Source organism: Nothobranchius furzeri, chromosome 16 (genome assembly GCF_043380555.1).
Source record: "Nothobranchius furzeri strain GRZ-AD chromosome 16, NfurGRZ-RIMD1, whole genome shotgun sequence".
NCBI lineage: Eukaryota > Metazoa > Chordata > Actinopteri > Cyprinodontiformes > Nothobranchiidae > Nothobranchius > Nothobranchius furzeri.
In genome coordinates this window covers 40,083,088-40,105,578 of record NC_091756.1, presented here as the reverse complement: position 1 = coordinate 40,105,578, position 22,491 = coordinate 40,083,088, and the positions used below count along the sequence as shown (strand labels likewise).

The 22,491-nt window shown below is 39.9% G+C and overlaps 1 protein-coding gene across 16 annotated transcripts in view; it reads right to left on the bottom strand.

Moving 5' to 3' along the window:
• Positions 1-22,491, bottom strand: part of LOC107387556 (adenosine kinase) — a 194,848-nt gene that overhangs the window by 26,835 nt on the left and 145,522 nt on the right. For 3 of the 16 annotated variants that reach the window (XM_070545650.1, XM_070545647.1, XM_070545648.1), the window contains exons 8-9: positions 20,396-20,431; positions 15,700-15,814 (exon numbers count right to left, since the gene is read on the bottom strand). In XM_070545650.1, coding sequence (XP_070401751.1) covers positions 15,700-15,814; positions 20,396-20,431 — 151 coding nt within the window. Of the gene's footprint in view, positions 1-1,097; positions 1,203-1,237; positions 1,286-1,342; positions 1,479-4,965; positions 5,065-5,870; positions 6,145-6,414; positions 6,571-6,655; positions 7,675-8,726; positions 10,386-12,419; positions 12,653-12,681; positions 12,762-14,580; positions 14,811-15,699; positions 16,017-16,095; positions 16,224-20,395; positions 20,432-22,491 lie in introns of those variants that run through there. The other 13 variants (XR_011516905.1, XM_054743359.2, XR_011516906.1 and 10 more) reach the window with 12 other exon arrangements.

Here is a 22,491-nt window from a genome sequence, read left to right as displayed (position 1 = left end):
GTTAGCCGTCGTCTGAACGCCCAACCGTACGGTCTGAGGTCAAAGGTCACAGGAAACACACACCAGTCAGCAGTCATACAGATGCATAAAGATAACTGTAGCCATGGCAACCAGCTGACATGTCCCCACTTTCACCAGCACCTGGTGCCTGCCGGGTCACCTGAATTCCTGTGTGATTTCAGCACGGTCGGCCGTGACTGCGGCCATCAGAGGTGACCTCTGATCAGCTGAATGAACTCACCTTCTAGGGTGACGCCGTCTAACCCCGGGTTTCCACGGGAGCCGTCAGCAGCACGTTACTGCAGCAGCTTGTCTTGCTCGCGTAAGCTGCTGCTCGGCCCTTCCCGCGACATGCTGCTCCTGAGACGTGGCCGACTCGCGCTGCTGACGGCTCCGGTGGAAAAGGTTCTGTTGACCACAGCGGTTCCTATCAGCAGCTATGACGTGCTGCTGCAGTAACGTGCTGCTGACGACTCCTGTGGAAAGCCGGGGTCAGAGTCGGCTTCATCCTGTAAACAAACAAATGAGTGGTAACAAAAACACCACGTCTGGTTCTGGTGGAGGCGGAGGACAACACGCACCTTTCCAGGAGCAGAACCCAGATGTTCTTGTTGCTACAAACAGAGACGAGCAGAGTTAACAAACCAGGAAGTGAGAGGGACCAGCTGCTGCAGACAGGTGACGCTCACCTGAGCCTGAACCATAGGAGCCTCCTCAGCCATCAGACCTTCTGACTCCAGTTCAGATGCCACCTTGTTGATGTCCCTCAGGCGGGACTCGTTGGCCTTCAGGTCCTGCAGGACAAAAGCACCTGCTGATTATCACCTGAGCTGATCTGACAGCTGCTGCTGGAAGACGGAGAGGAGGAAAAGTCCGACCTTCTGGAAGTCGTCAAACTTCTTCTGCAAGACCTCGACCTGCTCCAGGTCCGACCCGTCTCTCCATCCTCATTCAGCTAAAGACGCGAGTTCAAGTAAAACAACCTAAAGTCACACAAACACAAAGCAGGTGTGGAGATGTTCGCTCTGAGCTGGAGGTCGTTCCTCGGCTGTGAAGGGCACACGAACCTTGTTGGTGCTGTTGAGCAGCGTGAGGATGTCGCCCTTCTTCATGGTGACCTCTCCAGGACTCTTCTCCTGGTAGTCGTACAGAGCCAGAACCAGCTCCTTCCCGGTCTCATCGTCAGTTGGAGCCACTTGTTGCTGTCGGGTTAACAGGTCTGGTGTTAGAACGTGGTGGATAAGAATGTTCTGATGGGCCGAGGGTTCTGAACCAGCGAAGTGACCTGGACCCAAACAAAGTGAGCCAGAACCTGCAGACACCTCAGAAACATGTCAGGACCAGACCTGCTCTACCTTCTTCCACCATGGTCTCTCCTTTCTGGGTGACAGCCTTGATGCGAGGTTCATGACCTGTGATCTCAGCCTGCAGAGCCTGGTGCTTCTTCAGCAGGTTCTGGACACCAATCAGGTCCTTCCCTGAGGACACATGTTAGAGTTCAGCATTATGCAGTAGACAGACCAGTTTAACCCAGGGGTTTCTTTCTTCTACAATCTGCTCTTTAACTGTACTATTTCCTGCTATTTCAGCTGTTAACTTTATTTTCTCTCTAAGTGTTTTTCTCCCCAGAAGAAGCTACAACGATGTTCTGCTGAGCTGTGGTGGCCTCATGGAGGGGGCCATCATCTAGCACACTGCCGCTAACCACTTAATCATTCTCCCTCTCCTGATAATAACATTTTACTTTCTTTGATGTTGGATGTACTACTGCTAGTTTACCCGTTTAATTATAGATCCACTAGGATAAATACAATAAAGTTTATCTCTCGCCAAATAGAATATTTACTAAGAAATCACAATGTAACGTGTGTGTGTGTGTGTGTAAAAGCCATGCGTAGTGTTTATTTATAAAGCATATGTTGTTGGATTTTATCCAGAATCGAGACTTTGAAAATATAAAGTTTAATTACAGTTTGATTTATTTGACATCTGTATAATGTTTATTATTTTGTTTTTTCCCCCTAAATACCTAACGTTTTAGTTAACATGAATATTAGTCATTCATCCCAATACATAAAGTTACACATTTTAAATTTTAATAGGGGAAGACTGCAGGAGGGAGCAGTAAAATACAGGGGGTCCCCTGCAAAAACTAACTTTAGGAGTCTGATGAAAGTTGCTGGTATTCCCGCTGCTTCTTCGGTAAACAGCGCCAACAAAAACAAAGAAACTTGGGATCTTGTCGGCGTGGCAGTGGGATTTAAGGGAAACGCTGTATGCCCTATAGACTTCTCAACGAGCTGCAGTATTTCTCCGGTCAGATCTGTCTCCGAGTTCCACAAGCGGTCAGCCCGCAGCAGCGAGGCGCCGCATCGATCAGCCTGCCCGGCCTGACCGCTGGGGATTACCGGATGAAAGAATAGAGCACAGAAGTGTCCCCCCAAGCGGCGCGCCCCGTCATATTTCAACCCATTTTTATCTTAAATGCACTGGGTTTTACCCTATTACCCATTTAAATATGCCCTATTAATTATTTTACCGTATTTTACATTTAAATGTCATGGTTAAACAGTACATGCTACATGTTAAACTGATAGTTAGCTGGCTACTTCGGTAAACTCAGCTAGTTTAAAGGCAGCAGTGACATAAAATACAAATATAGATTTTAACTTACCGAAAAAAATGAAGTGGAGACTCCTTGGACGCTCTATTAGTGCAATTAATACCACAGCAAGTCATTTTGTCCAACAATTGCACCAATATTATCCAAAACAGAATTCACAAGCACAGAGACTCAAAATCCCGACACAGTTTCCAGGAGAGACCGAGGCTGTACTGAGGCCTTTCCACGGAGCTAGCTATGTGGTCACGTGGGTCTGAGGCGGCGGTCACGTGTGTCGGATGTTCATTAATTATACAGAATTTTAGGCTTTCAATACACTTAAACAGAAGAGTGAGAAAAAAATTCACCCCCCTCAGAGTTGTCATGAGTATAAACTAGATAATTTAGACAAAAAACCATTTTTTGAACCAGGCTGTAAACATGTTTATTTCTGCTGTGAAAATGGCATTTTTAACATGGGGGTCAATGAGGATTTGCTCGCTTCTGGTACCAGCCCCCAGCGGATGAGGGTGGAACTGCAATTTTTCTTACTTCCGGGTTGGGACCATTTTCTGAGCGGCATTGTGGGGGCTTGGTTTACATAGACAATCTTTACATTTAGAATTGGCTACAGATAAAAAATGAATGCAGTAAAATAAAATACATTGTAATTAAATATTCATTAATTATTTTACAAGCAGAGAGCCGCATCAGATGGATGAAAGAGACGTATGCGGCTCCAGAGCCGCGAGTTGCCGACCCCTGGCCTAGTAGTGGAGTGTCTGCCCTGGAACTTGGAGATAGAGGTTTGATTCCTGGTCAGGTCATACCAAAGATCTTAAAAATGGTACCCAATGCCTCCCAGCTTGACACTCAGCTTTAATGGGTTGGATTGGGGAGTTAAACTACCAAATAGTTACCGAGCGCAGCCACTGCTGCAGCTCACCACTCCCCTTCATCGGGATGGGTCAAATGCGGAGATAAATTTCATCAGTGTGGGATGATGGCTATGGAATTTGAACTGTAATTCAACATCAACAGTCAGTAATATAGATGAGTTTTTTGGTTAAAATGTTTCTCTAATATGTATTAAATTTATTAGGACTGTAATGTGCTGAGTTCTTCCTTTGTTGCTGGAGTTCCCTGCACACGTTCCGCTGCTGTTTCTCACCAGTATAAGATGATGGAGGGCTCTAGTTTTGTTGTGCCGTTCGTGTCGGGTGGCCAAGCAAAGCCTGGCTTATAAAGCGCTGGGGGAAATCCTGCAAATGTACGACTAACCCCCAAATTCCACTACCTCCGCTCCGCTCCGGTCCGCCCCCGGCTTCCGCAGCCGCTCGCTTCCGAACTCAATTTTTACTGGTACCCGCTCTACAACGGCTCCGCTCCGGTGCGGAGACCTGAGGTGGGCAAACAAGCATGCGCGGGATTTTCGAGATCTTGCGATACAGTCCGAGCAATAAACGCGGAAGTTAGATCCAAACACCCGTTGTGTGGGAGAAGCATCGGCATGAACTGTTTAATCTGCCCATCATTTGTGTTGAGAGATCAGCAGTGTTTGGATCAACAAAGTGTGACTACTTTGATAGTGGAAACTGTATTTATGGCTTATTTTTGTGCATTTAAACTTCAGCCGCCACTGATAGTTGTTAAAAGTTGTTAAATCTGTGCATATGAAACAAAAAACGCCTTTTGTTTATCGATGTATTGTGAAAAACGGAATTTCTGCTTGCTCCTTTTCCTGTTGGGTGTTTGTGATTTCTGTCCATTGACTGCGGAGGTGCTCCGGCGTCCGGTGAAAATAGGATCGATTCTATTTTTGCCGGACGCCGGAACAGAGGGCGGCGCACGGCCGCAGTAGTGGAATTGCTCTGATTGACTAGAACGGGACCGATTTTGCTCCGGCGTTCGTGTCGGAGCGGAGCGCAGCGGAGCGGAGGTAGTGGAATTTGGGGGTGAGAAGGGAAAGGTTAACAAGTACAACATGGCATTGTTGTGCCTAAAGAGTTCACTGAACGATTTGTAAACTTGTTTATTTTGTTGTAAACGTAAACTTAACTTGCTCGTATATTTGACCAATCAACGTTAAAGTGAGCTCGTTAACATGAACAGCGACTCCCCATAACTCACTGGATATTTGTGAAAACAGAGCAGACACACAGATGCATTTGCACACATCAGTGTTTCCCTTACATAGGCTCAGGCGCAACGGCTGAATTTCAGTGCTCAATCATCCTGGAGGTTATACTTTGTGGATGTTTATTAAAACAACTATGCAAAACTAGGGTAGCCTATTTTTATTACTTATCAAATCCAGTTTGTGCAACAGATTGATTCAATCTTGGCCCTAATAATTTACTTACATAGTAGTCCGAGATGAGTTCCTGTCCACTCTCTCCCATGTACTCAATGAGGCATCTCAGAGTTACGTCTCTCTTCTGCACAGTGGAGACATTTGTGTCCTAAAGTTAATGAAAAAGTCATTAAATTAATTAAAATTCTGACAACAGAAAAAAAGTCTCTTTTTGACACACTACCCACAATTTTTTGATACATACACATTCAAACAAAACGTGTGTAGTGGTATTTCCCAGTAAAAGGTTGATATCAATAGAAAAGGTCTAATAATTTAGACGTAGCATTATTTTTATTAATTTTTATTTACATCAAATTGCTTTCTTTTGCACCTGCGATCTTTTGAAGTAAGAAAGTAACTTTTGATTTAGCATTAACTAAGCTTCCATACAATAAATCAGTTTAAAAAACAGCATGACAACTTACCAAAGTACTGCACAGAAAGACAAAAAAGCACCATAAACGTAGACGACAAAAAAGATGACAGCGAGAAAAACAAACAAACAAACAAAAAAAGCATCATAATAACCAAATTTCCACAAAAAGAAGCAGAGCATCGAAAAACAGCCACACATAAGCAAAAAGTTATAAGTAGGGATCACTGACCTAAAGCAAAATGGTTGAAATATAACTTCATTATGGATTTAGACCAAGCAAGCAATCAAGCCCACTGCACATATGTGTACATTCCAAAAATTGTGGCTGGCAAACAAGAAAGCCCTTGCCCCACACAATTTAGATCACATCTATTGCTGGCACGATTAGTCGATTCTTCATGATGACATCAACAAAATGAAATTAAACAAAGTAGTCGACTACAAATTTAATAGTCGACGTTTATTCTATGAGCGCTTTTAAAAAAAAAAAACAATTTATTTTGGGTTTTGGTGCCTACCTCCCTTTACTGTGTAGCATTTGTATTAACAGGTTAGAAAGTTATTTAAAGTTGTTTGATAAGCGATCATCTTGTCTTTATTATTAGATGGCACATAAATGATAACACTTCAATCTAGTAGCTAATGATGGCTATATTAAGCATCTTGTGGAAAAAGCTATACTTTTTTGCATGACGTGATTAGTCGACTAATGGTCAACAAAAGTGGCAATTAGTTGATTATCAAAATAGTTGTTTGTGGCAGCCCTAGTCACATCTTACCCCTTCTTTCCACTGGACTTGAACGCAGCACCTAACAAAATAGCAGTGTTTTACCCATGAGCTCAGTCCAAACCGGGAGTGATTCACACGTGAAACATGAGCAGGAGGCTTGTTTTGTTTTTATAATCGTTCAAAACTCAGATCGTAATCGTGATTAAAATTCGATTAATTGAGCAGCCCTAATGTATGGGGTTAGATGCTCAGACAGGTGGACTGTTCAGGGCTTTGAAACCAAAGTTAAAACTTCAAACTGAAAATGAATACAGATGACTTAATGTAATACCATGATTTTTTAACTCACCTGTATCAGTTCCATCAATAAGTTCTTGATGCGCTGACCAACTGCTCCTCCCTTGGCACTGAACAAATCCAGGAGCTTTGGAGTACATTTATCCAGCTGAGACATGAATGTAGACTGTAGAGGAACAGCAGTGCACCTTTGGAACTCTGCATTTATCTATAAAAATGCAAATGATTATCAGTAAATGCTTTAAACTAAGTAAATAAAGAACAGTAATAAAACATGAATAATAATCATTGACCTGAAATGTATCGAAGAGAGCGGGCCATCTTTCCATAAAGTTTGTCACCCTTGGGGACTGAGAAACCACTTCTTTTCTTCTCAAGCTGTATGTCCTGGTCATCAGGTAGTTTATGTCTTTGCCACAGTCTTTTCTCTTGCTGGCAGTTATTATTTCAAGCCTCATATTCTCAAGAGTGTCGTCTGTTTCACCAGGTGGATGTGGAGGAAGGTAATTAAGTTCTGCCCTCTTTGCTTTCTTGATGTTTTTAGCAACTTCTTGCTCATCACCAGGCTTTTGTGACAATGAGTTGATCAAGAGTTCAGGACTTCCCAGTGCTCTACGTTTTGTGCGGTAGTTTCCACATTTGTATTTCAGGCTTTGCTGCCATCCATAAATTCCATTAAAAGACCCTGGTTCCTTCAAGCAGGGATGCTTCTCAACTAGTGCCTGTGCTACAGCACTTCTTTGGGCATCATCAGGGTAAGCAGTATAAGAAAACATTGCTTCTGCCAGACGCTCAAGGATGTCAGATCTGAAACCAGGTGATGTCATCGGGGTGCCCTCTTTTAAATATGTCTCATTGCCTTGTTTCAAAGCAAGCTCAGTGTTGTGTGAAAAAGTTGGAATGGGAAACACAGCAGGCCAGGGGTTCTGCCTTTCAAAGGTGGACTGACTCAAAATGACAGTATCTTGGGAATCCAGTGAGCCACTAGCACTGTCACTGTCAAAGGAGGACATCACAGATACATCACAGTTGCTTTCTTGGTCAGCAACTGTCAAATCTAAGCATATAGGTGCATATACAACTTTAAGTGTGTCTTTATCTTTCAGTTCATTTGTAGATGTTACGGTGAAGAAGTCACCAAAATCTTCATCTTTGTACTGAAGACTTATATCTGTGGGGATGGACAGATTTTCCTTGACTGCTGCAACCAACTCAGCCACAGTTGAGGGTACCCCACTGCTGAGTGTAACTTTTTTTATTTGATCATCAATTAGGATGCGGAATCTTACAGTTTGCTCCATGTCTTGAAAAACTGAAGACAGAGAAAAGATACAATGATTCTCAACACCTGAGACAGATGTGGCGCTTTAAAGTCACCATGCGCTTTCCTTCAACAACATAAGCTGAAAGAGGACATATATCACTAAGGCTTTGTTGTTCAATGAGAATTGTGTGATCTGTCCTCTCCAAGTAATATCCACGATAATGTTCATCAAACCAAGACACCAGTGTCCTCAAAATAAAATGCACTCTTTCTGCAAAAATAGTTATTTGAATAATTTCTGCAAAATCAGGAAGACCTGCAGTAGAACCATAGGCCACAATCATGCCTTGAGTGTATCTTGTTCCCTGATATGTGACTGTGTCAGCCAGCTGTACTTGATCATGTGAAGGATAAAGATGCTTGATTGATGCCTGAATATCTAAATGCAGGACATCCAATGGCACTGACTTTACTCTAACAACACCAAGTGCAGGCTCAATTGTTGTAGAATGCAGGTAATGGCTCATCATAAGTTGGTGCTTTGTAGCCATGGATAAAAGGACATTCTTGAAGTTGCCAGTATGCCTTACTATTCGTTTAAACTGGCTATGTTTCGCTTCAAACCTCATTGTCCAAAAAGCTATCAAAGGTCCAAAAGCCTTGATCAATCCTGGATAATGCTCCAGAAAGTGATGCTTTGGGATGAAATCTTCATCAGGAAATGCTTCCTTGAATCTGTATCTGTGTTCAGAAATCTTGTAGTCAAGGTAGGCAATGCTTTCTTCATTGTGGACTGGAGCAACGACAAGTTCAACAATGTCTTTTAAAGACATAAGCAAAAGCCAGTTTGGATCATTCAAAGGAATTCTGTGCCCAATGATAAATGGCAAGAGTCGTATGAGGGTCCAATTTTCATGAGCATTTCCTCCTAGCTTTTTTTTTGAGGAAAGGTTTGCAGGTAATGCCTGTGGACAATCAGTTTTATCAGCCCATTTATAGGGAAACTGCAAGATAGCACTGTTAAGCTCAATAAATGAGAAATATTTCTTAGAAAGGAAAACACTGAAGCACAGACCCAGTTCCAAAGGAACAATGCCTTCAAAAATGTCATGCAGTATGTCAGGTGGGTAGCCAGTGACACAATGGAAGTACTTCAGATTTTCAGTCAATGGGCAAGACTTTTTTACACCATAAAAATGTGTCCAAGCAGGATTTGCTTTAATGGTCAATACATGCGACGCATGTTCCTCTTTGGTGCGAAGAGGAAATGCACCTGACCGCACCTCCTTTATCTGAAAGTCTGATCACTGACCAAGACAAAATCTGCAAACAAATGGTCCAGAAAAATTTTCAACAAGTCCACTGATTGAGTGTGCTCCCAGATTGTCTGCTGCTACACAAAGCACACTTCCTTTTACATTTTGTCCCAACGTCGAAATGTAGATCCCATCCTGTTCTAAGATAGCAATGTCTTTCAACAAAGGGGCAAGTACTTGATCATAGCCATATTTTTTTATGTCTACGGCTTTACATAAAAGGGCCAAGTACACAGAGTTCAGAGTGGATCGAGATGAGAGAGGGTTGTTGTTAAATGTCCAGTATACAGCTGTTATCTTGTGCTTTTTTCTTGATGTTCCAAGTGGATTACAAATCTCAAAATCATCTATATACAGTAGAAGAGAAATTCGTAGTTCTTCTGAATAGAACGAATTATCTTTATAGATAGTAGCATCACGATATGATTTGTATAAAGTTGATGGTAACTCACGTTCTTTGCTTAGAATCTTTTCTCTTATATTTTGTTTGGCCAATAACTGAGTCAAGGACTGAAGAATTGGGACATACTGAAAACAACTCTTCTCTTTTGGTTCAAGGATGCACTCAATAGGCTCAACTACTTCAAAGTTTTTTTTAAAATAATCTCGTCTCCTGAACGATGAAGACAGAGGACCACCACTATTGAGTGCTAAGCTTAGAGGATTTGATTTGCACAGTTCTTCAACAAGAGATGAAACAAATGTCTCATCTATGGTTTGATTTGTTTTTGTTAGATGTGAAACAACAATATCTCTAACTGATGATTTTGTAGCAGAACTTGAAATAAAGTAAAGATCATCTACCAGTTCATCAATGCACCGAACTGAAACGAGATGAACACTTTCTAATTTCAACAAGAGGGATGCTATATAATCAATAACCAGAAGGCTTCTGTCTTCCTCTTCAGACTGTGTATTAGCCCTACTCACTTCACAATTTCCTTCACCGTGATCACCAACCCCACTATACGTTTCAAATACTAGCGCTTCTTCTGTGTGTGGCAATTGCCCTTGACAGATAATGCCAGGTTTGAAATCCTTTAAGGAATGTGGAGTATGTTTTCTGTGTTTGTGTGTTGCAAAAGTCCCATAAATATTTGTTTGGTGATTACACCCTGTGAAGACACACTTTACAGTCTCGTTATTCTTCAGATGATGACCTAGGTGTTCAAAAAAGTCTTTTTCACTTGGGAATCCTTGTTTTTGACATAATATGCAGGTGTAAGAAACATCTACTTGTGACTTGAGGGAATGAACTGCTTGATGGGATCTTGATAAGTGAGAACGAAGGGAACTCCAGTTTTTAAAAGAGCATGGGCATTCTACATGAATACAGGGCAAGGCACAACTGTGTCCATAGGTTCCATGATGCAGTCTATAATGCTTTAAAATATCAGTCTTTACTGGTAAAACCTTGGTGCACAATTTACAGGGCCATCCCATCTGTAATAAAAAGAAAAGCATCGCTTATCGTTGTGCAAGTTAATAAAGCTACATATACACAGAGAGATAGCATAGGTATTTAGGTTTTTTTTAAACTCATAAAAGTCTTTTTTGGGAACAGTAGTTTGGTTTATTTGAAGTAGTGCTTTATAAAGGTACTTTTAAGTTGTTACTTGCCCACAATAAATACATATAGTTATAGCTGCTTGATTATGCTAAAAACTGTTATCACGATTATTATGACTGAAATTGAGATCTAGATTATTTTACAATATTTTGAAAGTTGATAACACACATATACTAATACTACTCATCAGTGTTGTGCCCAAACGCTTTCATTGAACGACGGTTTGTGAATTTGTTCGTCTTTTTCATGAATGAAAGCTGAACTCGTTTGTGTTTTGCCTGACGAACGTAAAAGTGAGTGTGTTCGTTCTGGAGTGCGTGAACGGGTTTATTAACACGTTCTTTTGCCGTTCTAGCTCCAGATCTCCACGGAGTATCTCCGGAGCTAAAGACTAGCTAAAACATCCTGTTACATAGATTTTATAAAAATTAGAACCCGCAAATTCTGCCAAACATATGCAGCAGTGGTTGGTGCGGCGTCTACACTTATGTCTATGCTGTGTGGAGGATGGACGTCATGGTGCGTTCCATGTACCTCGGAAAATAATTGTACTTAACGTTGATTTTAGATGCACCCTTAAAAGTTTATCTTGTAAAATAAACATGTTTTTGTCACATCTACTATTTGTATTCTGAAGTTAAAATTTCCGAGTAGGTGGTAAACTGGAACAAACCGGAGAGAAAACAGATGTGAAAACACTACAGTCACACCGGTAACATTTACAATTCGTTTATTTATCTATTTGCGTTGTTTTTTTTACCAAATAATTTGGGGCTGATTGTTGCCCTTTATGACTCAATCTCTTTAACTTTATTTTTCTTGGGCAAACAAGTCAGAAAAGTCACAGAATTTGAGAAGTTATTAAATTTAAACATAATTAAATGTTTAAAACTTGGAGGTAAATCCTTGTTTCCTATCTCAGCCTGTAGTAATGAAAGTCATTCAAACAGACATTCAAATATATGTGTGTGTGTTTTTGGCTACAGAAGCACATAAACAAACAGATACGCGAAGTAGTGATCTTTAACAAACAAAGCAACACATTTTCAGTGTGATATGCTTGCCAGCCACTAGATGGTGCCATCAGATAAGAGAAATACTCCGGAAAGAAGCTTTAATTTAGCTCAGATAGAGTAACTTATTTTATCCAGCAAGATAATTTGGAGGTATGGTGGGAGGGGACATGAAAATAGTCAAACACATGTCTCACATTCATTGCATGGGAGTTTGCAGCCATGATCAAACACAAATCCACATTAAATATGGCTCACTCCATCTTGAAATTATTTTGCTTGTAAAACAGATGGTCTGGTGCATGAGTTAGCTCCACCAAGGAAAGTTTATGACTGATCAGTCGATGTAACGTGATCATGCTGTACATGCGCACATCACTCACTTTCCTAGTGTTTCCCCTACATAGGCTCAGGCATGGCGCTGCACCATGCCTAAAACTCCACTGTCACGGCCACGAAATATCCGCCCCTCCCCCACCGCTCTGACGTGAGACACAAGGAGGCGAACGGCCTGCGTTTTGTTTATTTCAAATCCAAATTGTAATAGAGATTAGATTTCACTTAATCAAGCAGCCTTACATTTAATGCATTTATTGGAGCGTATATAAATATGAGAAAACAGCTTTTAGCCAAGGAAGCGCTTTTTTTTTTACCGTGTCCTGTCTGGCTGTGAAGCAAGCAGAATTGATGTCTGAATGCTGGTGACAAGCCTTACAGATTTATTCTCAGGCGGAGCATCAAAGCGTTTGCTTTTAATGTCACGCCTGATACTTAAAACTTTACAAATGTCATACACCTTCACTTCAAAATAACCCTAGCTGTTACTGAAAGAAAGAACAGAATGTTAACTGACTTATATATTTAGTGAAACTAAAATATTTGACCTTAACTTACCTAATGTGATCTTCAAAGAAGACAACTTTTTGTGGAATTGCCTCAATTACGCAGATCTGATGTTCTTCTAAAGAAAAAATAAAGAAAAAATGTATTAATTGTTGAATGATATTGACTCATTCGCTGCCAGCCATTACCTGATCGGTAAAGCCCTTCACTGCCAGCCTTTCTCACCGTTTTTACTGTTTTTTTATGAGTCACAGAACGTTTCGCTCTAGGATGATGTCGACGCCAAAACAACCAAAACAAAAAGGAGACTCACCTCTTACATCGGAAGAATCCGCGTGTTTCGAGTGTTATCCGTTCTTTCATAATCCATTGCCGAACTGTGATCTGCAGACGCTTTTCCGGTTCGCGCCTCAGTTTTTTTCCAGGAACGGCCCAAAACAATCTCCTAACACATGGACGTTCTGCTTCCTGATCATGTGAAGTGTGACGTAGAGCTCAGATGTTTGTTCTCTCAGCGTGTGGGCTCGTTCCGATGCCCAAACAGTAAAAACATGTCATTGGCAGTTAACGGTTGGATCTAAAATAACGACTTTATTCGTCAATGGCAGTGAATGAGTTAAGGAGAAAGTTTGCCATCTGCTGCCAACTGCTGAAAAAGAGAAAAGCATGTGCTTTCCCACAAAATAACATTAAATGTTAATTTTTAGTAGTTGTCACTCTCCATAAACCTGCTTAAAAGAGCAAAAAATAATTAAACACCATGGAAATCATTTTAAGGCAGATAGAATCTTTAAAGATTGCATGAAAAGTTGCCTAAATGTATTATAAATCACTCCGTGGCTCAACTACAGTGCACTATACTTAATTCTGATGGCATCAACAAGAAAGTCATCCTAATTTAAAATTTGTGAGGTAATTCACCAAGTTTAACAAGTGTTAACGTGTTTAAATTCACATTTCACTGTTTTAATTGCCTCAGTTAAAATAATTCAGTGTAATTCAGTCATTTTAGGGGTTTATTGCTTCAGTTTGGCCAATATGTAGCATTAAAACTTTTTTTCACATGCCCACGATAAGCATGTTGTCTCTGTAACTCATGGTCAAGCACGCCTGTCGCTCAGAACTGAGTCACTTATATCTTTAAGTACATCACCTTCAGAGTTTGTTAAAAGAAAAAAAGAGTATTATGGTTTAAATGTTATATATTGGCCAAACTGATGGCATAAACCCCTTAATATGATTTAATTACACTGAATTATTTTAATATAGGCAAGCAAAACAGTGACACGTGAATAAAAACAACACTTGTTGTGAATTACCTCGTGAATTTTAAATGAAGATGTCTATTAACATTTTCTTGTTTATAATTCATCAGAATCAGGTGTTGTGCACTGTAGTTGTGCCATAAATTGATTGATATTTTAATTTTGCTATGTATTTTCATTCCATCTTTACTTAAGGATTTTATCAGCCATTAAATGGCCCACGCGGTGTTTAAACACTTTTTTGCAGTCAGAAGCAATCTTATGGGAGTGATAACTAAAAACAGACATTTATTGTAGTTAAAACAAAAAAGAAAAGTCAGACGAGTCGACCTACAAAGAGCAAACGTGACGGTGGCGTAATCCATCGAGTGTGGCAGACGCAGACGTTACAGAGGCGGCGTACCGAGTTTCAAACAAGAGTTTCTCCATATTTTCGACACCACACCAGCAGATCAATCGCCTCTCGTCTCTCCATTTTTTTTCTCCGTTTCTCACTCACACACGAGCGGGTGTGAAGGACAGAAAATTAACGGCATAGACGAGAAACAGGAAGAGCAGCATATAATACAGCCCCAGCAATAAATAAAATGGAGATAAGCGGACCAAAACGTAAAAAATCCCCCCGCGGTTTTCACAAGCTGATGGCCGATGCGCCATTTGTCGGTTCAAATTTCGGCTAGTTATGATAACTAGCAGTTCAAAATACACTTGCAAGCAGCTCTGTGAGGCAGGCAAGCACAATTAAAGCTATATATCTGCTCTGTAAGAATTCATAAACATTAAGAAGTGCCCACAAAACAGTACATTAATTAACTATATAAGAGTGACAGCCTACCGAAAATGATGGTTTCTGAAATAAACACAAAAGTGATGTTTGATAGTAACAAAGCGGACCACATGGTGAACTAACAGGCCGACAATTAGTACACATTGCTAGCTAAGAGCAGCCTGAGCAGTTAAAAACAATCATATAAATCGTTTAGATGTGACATTTTGACTACACATTAACTTAAAATAGTCAAAATAGTTACTTACAAGTTTTTGAAAAGCTTTATCCACAAGTTCGGCTGCGCATGCACGCTCTTCCAAAATAGACCGTCCCGCTTAACAGTCAGTGCCTTGTGCCTTCTTCTTCCGTTGCAGGATAAATGGGCGGGTTCTGGCATTTATCTTCCATCTAAGCCAATAACTGAGTTTTACATACTCATATTTACGCTGAAGTCCAACCTAATCAAAATTGTTCCCAAAAATATTGAGTTGGGAAAATTGTAGAAGTTTTTGAGTATGGAAAACGTTTAAAATGCTAAAAAAAAATTAAATTAAATTTTCCGAGAAAAATAACTTAAATTTTTTTTTTTGCATGTACTACACCCAGAAAAAGTATTTACAGTGTGTGCTCTGATAGTCTGAACTACACCACAAGGGCAATGAGAAGAGACACCCTGTGGCTCCAAACAAAGTCAAAGGCTCCCAGCAGTAATCGAAAACTACTGTCTCTCCTGCTTAAACCCCTCAACCCAAGCTCAGTTATGATGACACTGCCTTTTTAATGTCCTACTACTAAATATGCTCTGTATAAAAAAAATGTAGATTGATTTGAAGCTCTGTCAACTTCTCCCCAAGGTCGCTTTGCTAGCATTTTGCAAGATTTTATTTTTCTTTAACAAGACAAAGGGGGGACATGATGTTAAGAGTTGAAGCATTAAAATTGCTGAGGACCAGCCTGGAGTCTGTCCAAGACAAAGTTAGAAGTGCTTCACAAATCAATGCCGGCTCTCTGCATCCCCCACACTTCTTTTATGCTCTGAGATGACAGAATGTAGTGCAAGCATTCTCCCTCTTTTTTTAAGAAACATCTGGTGTCAATATCGGAGCTTAACTTCAAAGAAAATAACTGATAACATTCTGCTCCCTCCAGTCAACAAGCATTTATTTAACTCTTCAGTTTCATGTTGTACGGTTTAAGTGAAGGGTAAATATGTCCAAAGGGGGTCAAAATGAGGGATTACTTAGAAGGGGACATTTGTGAATAAGCAGACAAAACACAGGAAACGAGAGTGACCTACCAACAGTTGCAACGGTGTCATCCTTGCCCTGAGTGAAGACCACCACTCGCTGCCTCTTTACGTTCTCCTTGGGGAGGTTTTGGGTCTTGTTTGCGATCGCTGCAATGTCATCTGTCTATGGAAACACCAGGGTGAGCATGTCAAGTTGAATAAATGTATCTCGATGGGCAGAATCTGAGTGGTCAATCGAAGATCATGAGATGGGTCGAGGTTCTTTTCCAGAGTGGGCAGACAGATCAAGTGATAATAAAACCAGATGAGCTGCTTTGAGATGGATCAATAAGACTCGAAGATGCTTCCGTGTAGTTACAGGAGGGCTGGAAAATATTAGAATGTCATATTCCCTAAGTGAGACGAAAATAAGAGGGAAGGTGTGCTGTTGTCAGATAAAGCTACTTGTGCAAGCCAAAGGGAGAGGTGGTGCGTGTACTGTATCCTTCTCCTGAAACAGGCCATCTCTCCTCAGCATCTGCACAGAATGGATATTCTCGCCTGGAGACGACAAAGCTCTCCGGAGTGCTTGCCTTTGATCATGAGAGGGATAAAAAAAAATACACACCTGTCAGTGCTACTTTATTATTAACTCATCATGATGTGCTATAAGCAGGTAGAATGTCTTTATCTCTGTCTTGCAGCAGGGTGGACTGTTTTATTTTTTCTGTAATGCAGCACATTAAGCAGCCAGAATTAGGGATCACGGATGGCATTGAGCATCTGTATCAAAGCTAACACTTGAGCAACTTTAGGGACAGCAAATGCTGTGATTATGGGAGTAATCAGAAAGATAGGCCAAATACGACCAGCCACTCTGGCTCACTCAAACCAATGAGCTTTTACACCTCTAAATGCTTCCCAAACGTCCTTTAATCAACCCTAAGAGGTCCGGGGAGACCTAGGGCTGAGGAAAAATGAGTGTAACACTCTAAGTAAGTGCTAATAGTGAGGTTAATACAGAGGCTGTTAGCAGGGGATGGTGAAAAAAGAGCAATTTGTCACTGTGACTGCATGTAACCACAAGCACTCTTCCAGACACTGAATGCAAAGCCACACAAGGCTCCGGCACATTGTCACCTTCAGGTTTTATGTTCACTGACATAAAAAAGGAACTCTACTCAGGTTTAGGAGCTGAAAGGTTCTCAGGGCCAGAGGTGGCAGAGTGAGCATCGCAACACACAAACACAGGTAACCACACACGTAGGCAGCATGCTCCTTCCTCCCTGTCAGAAACACTCACCTGACAACTTCCTATAGAGCCAAACAACACGGGAAACGTAGCGTTCAGAACGCGTGCAAAAACTAACGGATTGACAAATGATACGGTCGATTCGCTTTACTGCTGACAAATGGCAATATTTACGATTGTGAGGTGACTGATCAGACATAAATCAACAAAGCGTGAAATATGAAAGCTTTACAAGGGTGTTAAATTGTGTTTCTCTGTTGAAGCCAGTGAGAAACTGATAATCTCCACTGCAGGCTGCCTGAAAAATACTGCGAGGGAGAGATTCAATTAGTGCTGTGATGCAGAGAGTTCTTTGAGCATTTAAAGGAAACTGATCACAATCAGGCGACTGTGTTCAGATCTGCTGATTGCTGTGTTGAAGGGGACAAGCTCTTTATCTTGTATTTATACTGAGGAAGTGAGGCTGTCATTTGTGTTAGTCATCCATAATGCGATGATAACAGTGTTTCGGAATACATCAGAAGTACATCACGCTCTGTTTGAGGGTTAGATATTGAGAATATTTAATTATGGTTTCCCTGAAATCGCTTAATTAGCAAATTTGCAAGAGGCTCACTGGGAAATGACATTATTGTCTTTATGAGATTCAGAAATAAATGAAAAAAAACATGTGCACTAGTGTTTTTTCTGGTACTGCAATTAGTCCGATTTTTATTTTAACTGTTTATAAAGTGATTTAATTTCTTTTCTGCTTCGAAAACAGACTTTAGCTAAGTGGTTAATTTATATTAGAGACCATTTGTTTATTAATGCTTAATTATACACTAAGTAACTTTAATAAAGAGACCATTTTTTAAATAATGTTTAATAATGCACAAAGTAATGTTGTTTGTGGAGCACTTTGTGACATGTGTTTGTGAAAAGTGCTATATAAATAAATGTCTTCTTATTTGTTTATTAATGTTTAATAATACACTAAGTAACTTTAATAAAGAGACCATTTGTTTATTAATGTTTAATAATGCACAAAGTAACATTAATAAAGGGACCATTTGTTAAATAATGTTTAATAATGCACTATGTAACATTAATAAAGGGACCCTTTGTTTAATAATGTTTAATAATGCACTAAATTACATTAATAAAGGGTCCCTTTGTCTAATAATATTTAATAATGCACTAAGTAATGTTATTTGCTGATCACTTTGTGACTTGTGTTTGTGAAAAGTGCTATATAAATAAATGTCTTCTTATTTGTTTATTAATGTTTAATAATACACTAAGTAACTTTAATAAAGAGACCATTTGTTTATTAATGTTTAATAATGCACAAAGTAACATTAATAAAGGGACCATTTGTTAAATAATGTTTAATAATGCACTATGTAACATTAATAAAGGGACCCTTTGTTTAATAATGTTTAATAATGCACTATGTAACATTAATAAAGGGTCCCTTTGTCTAATAATATTTAATAATGCACTAAGTAATGTTATTTGCTGATCACTTTGTGACTTGTGTTTGTGAAAAGTGCTTTATAGATAAATGTCTTCTTCTTTGTTTATTAATGTATAATAATGCACTAAGTAACATTAATAAAGGGACCCTTTGTTTATTCATACTTAAAAATGGTAAATGGCTTGTAATTGTGTAGCACCATCTTAGGGTTTTGCAACCCCTCAAGGCGCTTCACAACACAATCAGTCATTCACTCATTCACACACATATTCACATACCGGTGAGGATGAGCTACATTGTAGCCACAGCTGCCCTGGGGCACACTGACAGAGGAGAGGCTGCCGAACACTGGCACCACCGGTCCCTCCAACCACCAGCAGGCAAGGGGGGTTAAGTGCCATGCCCAAGGACACAACAGCAGCATTCTCTGGTCAGAGCTGGGATTGAACTTGCAACCTTCCGATTACTGGACAACCCGCTCTACCTTCTGAGCTACTGCTGTTAATAATGCACTAAATAATGTTAATAAAGGGACCCTTTGTTTATTAATGTTTAATAATGCACTAACTAACGTTGTTAAAGGAACCCTTATCGTAAAGTGATACCATGTTTTACTGTAAACTCAAGTTTTAAATTCAAGCAGGAACAGTAAGCAATATTTGCATGCTTTCAAACGGATTCGTTTGAACGAACTGGCCAATTGGTGAAATGACATCTCAAGAGAACGTCAGAATCACAAATCGGAATCTAAAACCGACTTTTGCAAAATAATTAAGTAGTTACAATTAGTTCCTGGTTATCAGTTAATGATTAAAAGATGAATGAAAATATGTTCATCTTACCAGTGCATTGTCTTAAAGTCACACTATTTTTCACTTTTCATCAAACTTCCTGTACCTGATGTACCAATATTCTAAAGTCGTTAGCATAAAGCATTTTATGGGACGCAGTTTGAAAAAAGTAAGTATAATTTTTGTCAGAAAGTGACAAGAGTAAGGAAAAACAACTGTGAAGAAAACATCTTTCAACCCAGAGATGGGGGTACAGTACACACGGCTGGTGTTATCTGAAAAAAAAAATCACCTTCATCCAATGCAATTTCACAGTGTTCTGCCAAATCAAGTTGACACAGAAAATGTCAAAGAATTGTAACTACTAGCAGAGTCTTCACTTTGCCCTTTCAGATATTTTTTTTTTCATGTGAGGCCCCTCCATTACCCCCCCACCCCACCTTCCTGCTTTCATCCCTTCTCCTCTCTTAAACCTGTCACTGCCATCAGGGTTGCATTTCTATTCCAGTCACGTTGATCACACTGTTAGTGATTCTGGATGACAATTATTCACACAGAGCAGAGCCATATTCAAGGCAGCTCTGCCTCTGAAAGAGAGATGGCACTTAAAATACCTGAGACCATTTCAAACAAGAAAACAACAACGCACACTGGCTATTTGTGTTTTAGATTTTTGTGCCTAAATAGAGATGCAGAAAATATGCAAAAATACCAGCAAGAAATAAACTAAAGGAATACCTATTTTACTCTTAGGAGCCGGTTTAAGACGCACATTCTAGGGAGGGACAGGCACCGTGATCTTTATTTCCATAATCTGAAACCACGAGTGGCTATAATTTGATCATTAAAGGACTACAGAGTATGTGGATGTGGTGTAATGTTCTAGCTGTGAAGAAAAGACATGCAGTAACATCCCTGAGTGCAATGAAGATAATGAGGATGCTTTTTAACCTGGCAACCTGATGAGCTCCAAGCCTGCAGAGAAAGGCTTGAAACCATGCCCAACTTCTCGGCTTCCCAAGAGGCTTTTCAAAATTCAATAAATAACATCTGTAGGCGATGTTGGGTGCAGACCTAGCAGAGTGCGTCATAACAGAGAGCTGGCTGAACAAAGAAACCATGACGACTGCCAGGTTTCCATAGCAACTGCTGCAAGGCCTGGAGAGTATAATAGCACATCAATCACTGTCCAAAAAGAACTTCATTATCAGCAAAAATAAACCTTTAGGATCTTTTTTACTGCGCAATTGCTGGTCAACTCACCTCAAAGCCCAGCTCTTTGGCAAATGTGGCTGCCTCCTGGAAAAAATAAAACAAACACACACGCACACACACATGTAAATAAGCAGGTAATTGCAGAGTCACAAACAGAGCACAATGTCAAACCACAGATGTAAAGTGAAGACATCTTGCTTCCCTTTGCTCCTCACATGTCACTAGAGAATAAGTAACCTGAGTTAGTGTTGCTCTGCCAGCTCCTGATTTAATAGGCAGGCAGCCCACCCATTTAAACTATTACCCGCCATCATCTCATCTTACCACAGCAGCATGAGATAACGCTACATCAGCCCCCAGGCTTGAAACAACCACAGAAACCATGAATATGTGCTGGTATGTGGGAATCCCCATCGCTGTAGGCACTTAACGGCTACTATACCGCTGTAGTCTCCTTACAGGCGTATGTTACACACTCAAACAATCATCTATTCAACTTTAATCACTGGCAAATTGAGCAAACTTCATAATCAAAAATATATTTTCACCATTTTGACCAGCCAAATAAAGTGTTTGAGAAGAACTCGTAATTTTTTTTTTTGCAGAAGATTTGCCATAGCTGACCAGAAACAAAATGTCAAAAAACAGGAGGATCCTTTCAGTTCATTCTTTAAAGGAGAAATAAATGGAGATAAGTCTTCGAGTTTTGCAAAGTGTTCTTTCATGATAGCAAGTATCGGCTGTGTTTCTCATCTTTAAGTGGAAGCAGCTGCTAATTAATGCGATCAGTCATGTGAGTTACATGTTCGCTATGTCAAAACATATTCATGGTGCTTTCAACTTCAGTTTAGAAAAGGTACAGGAAACAGTTTTTTTATGTGAAAAACTGAGGATGTTTTCAAAACCACCAGCAACTTTCCCAACATCAGCCTACTTTAAAGGATGTTCTGTAACTGCTCCATATTTATTGATAATTTGTCTCTTAACAGGAATAAAATAATGACCAGTTTAGTTATTAGTGACTATTAGGTGGGCACGTGCACATTATTAACTGGAAACATTGGGACTCGGTCCCTTTAAAGAGAAAGTTCACACAAAAAAAGTTTTTTGCTTGTTTTAGAAATACGATTAATTGGTCACTCTGAGATTCACATGCAGGCTGAATGTGAAAGTAGTCTTCTAACCCCTGTTTCCTGCATTAGCTGCTGATAGAAAATAGACAGGTAAACGCTTGAAATAAAAAAAGCCACACAGATCTACCTCACACTGTCACTTAAGATTCATGGACTCAATCATCTTGACTCACAATGGCGAAGGCTGTTGTTGGTTTAGTGTCCAGAAAACAGCAGAGAACGACTAGTAGAAGCTAACTGTTAGCATTAGCAACTCCACCACACAGCTGAACTCCTTCAGTCTTGAGTTATTTGCGGAGATAAAACATCAATGCTGCAAGGTAAACAGAGTCAGTGGTAGAGTTGTGTTGCTGTTAACCAATCGGAAGCAAAATGTTCAATTATCAAGAAATCCTGCCATCTTCTGCCCCTCTCTGCTCCAGCTGACTACTACTTCCTGAAACAGGAGTGCCAGAGCTTTTTGCCCCACAGGGATAGACTCACAAGGCATTCATTTTAGACCATGCGTCTTTAAATACACACTTGTGGTCAAACTACCACAAGTTTTCACTGCTAACAAAAGCTGACAATTTGATTGTTTTTACCATTACTAAAAGCAAGCAAATGTCATTTTTGATGGAAGGCAGAATTATTTTCCACACATCATCCTTTATCACTCTTTATCATCATAAAAATAGTTTCAGGATATGTGATACAAGTTTATTTCTGGGTAAATTATTCTGCTTAGTGTCACTATTACTAAATCAGGTGATTACAGGATATTACCACCCTTATCATATTGAGCTATCACCAATTATTTGCACTTCTTTGATTTAGCAAATTACTGCTGTGATATTCAATTCAATGCAGTTTATTTATATAGCGCTAAATTATGACAACCAATATAGGGAAGCTAAAATAGGAGAGATGAACTTTTTAATTCTCATCAGAAATAGCTGCAGCAGTTCAGACAAGCTGAAGATTTTTAAATACATTCTGTGGACTTCCTGATAGTAATGAATTACAGTAATC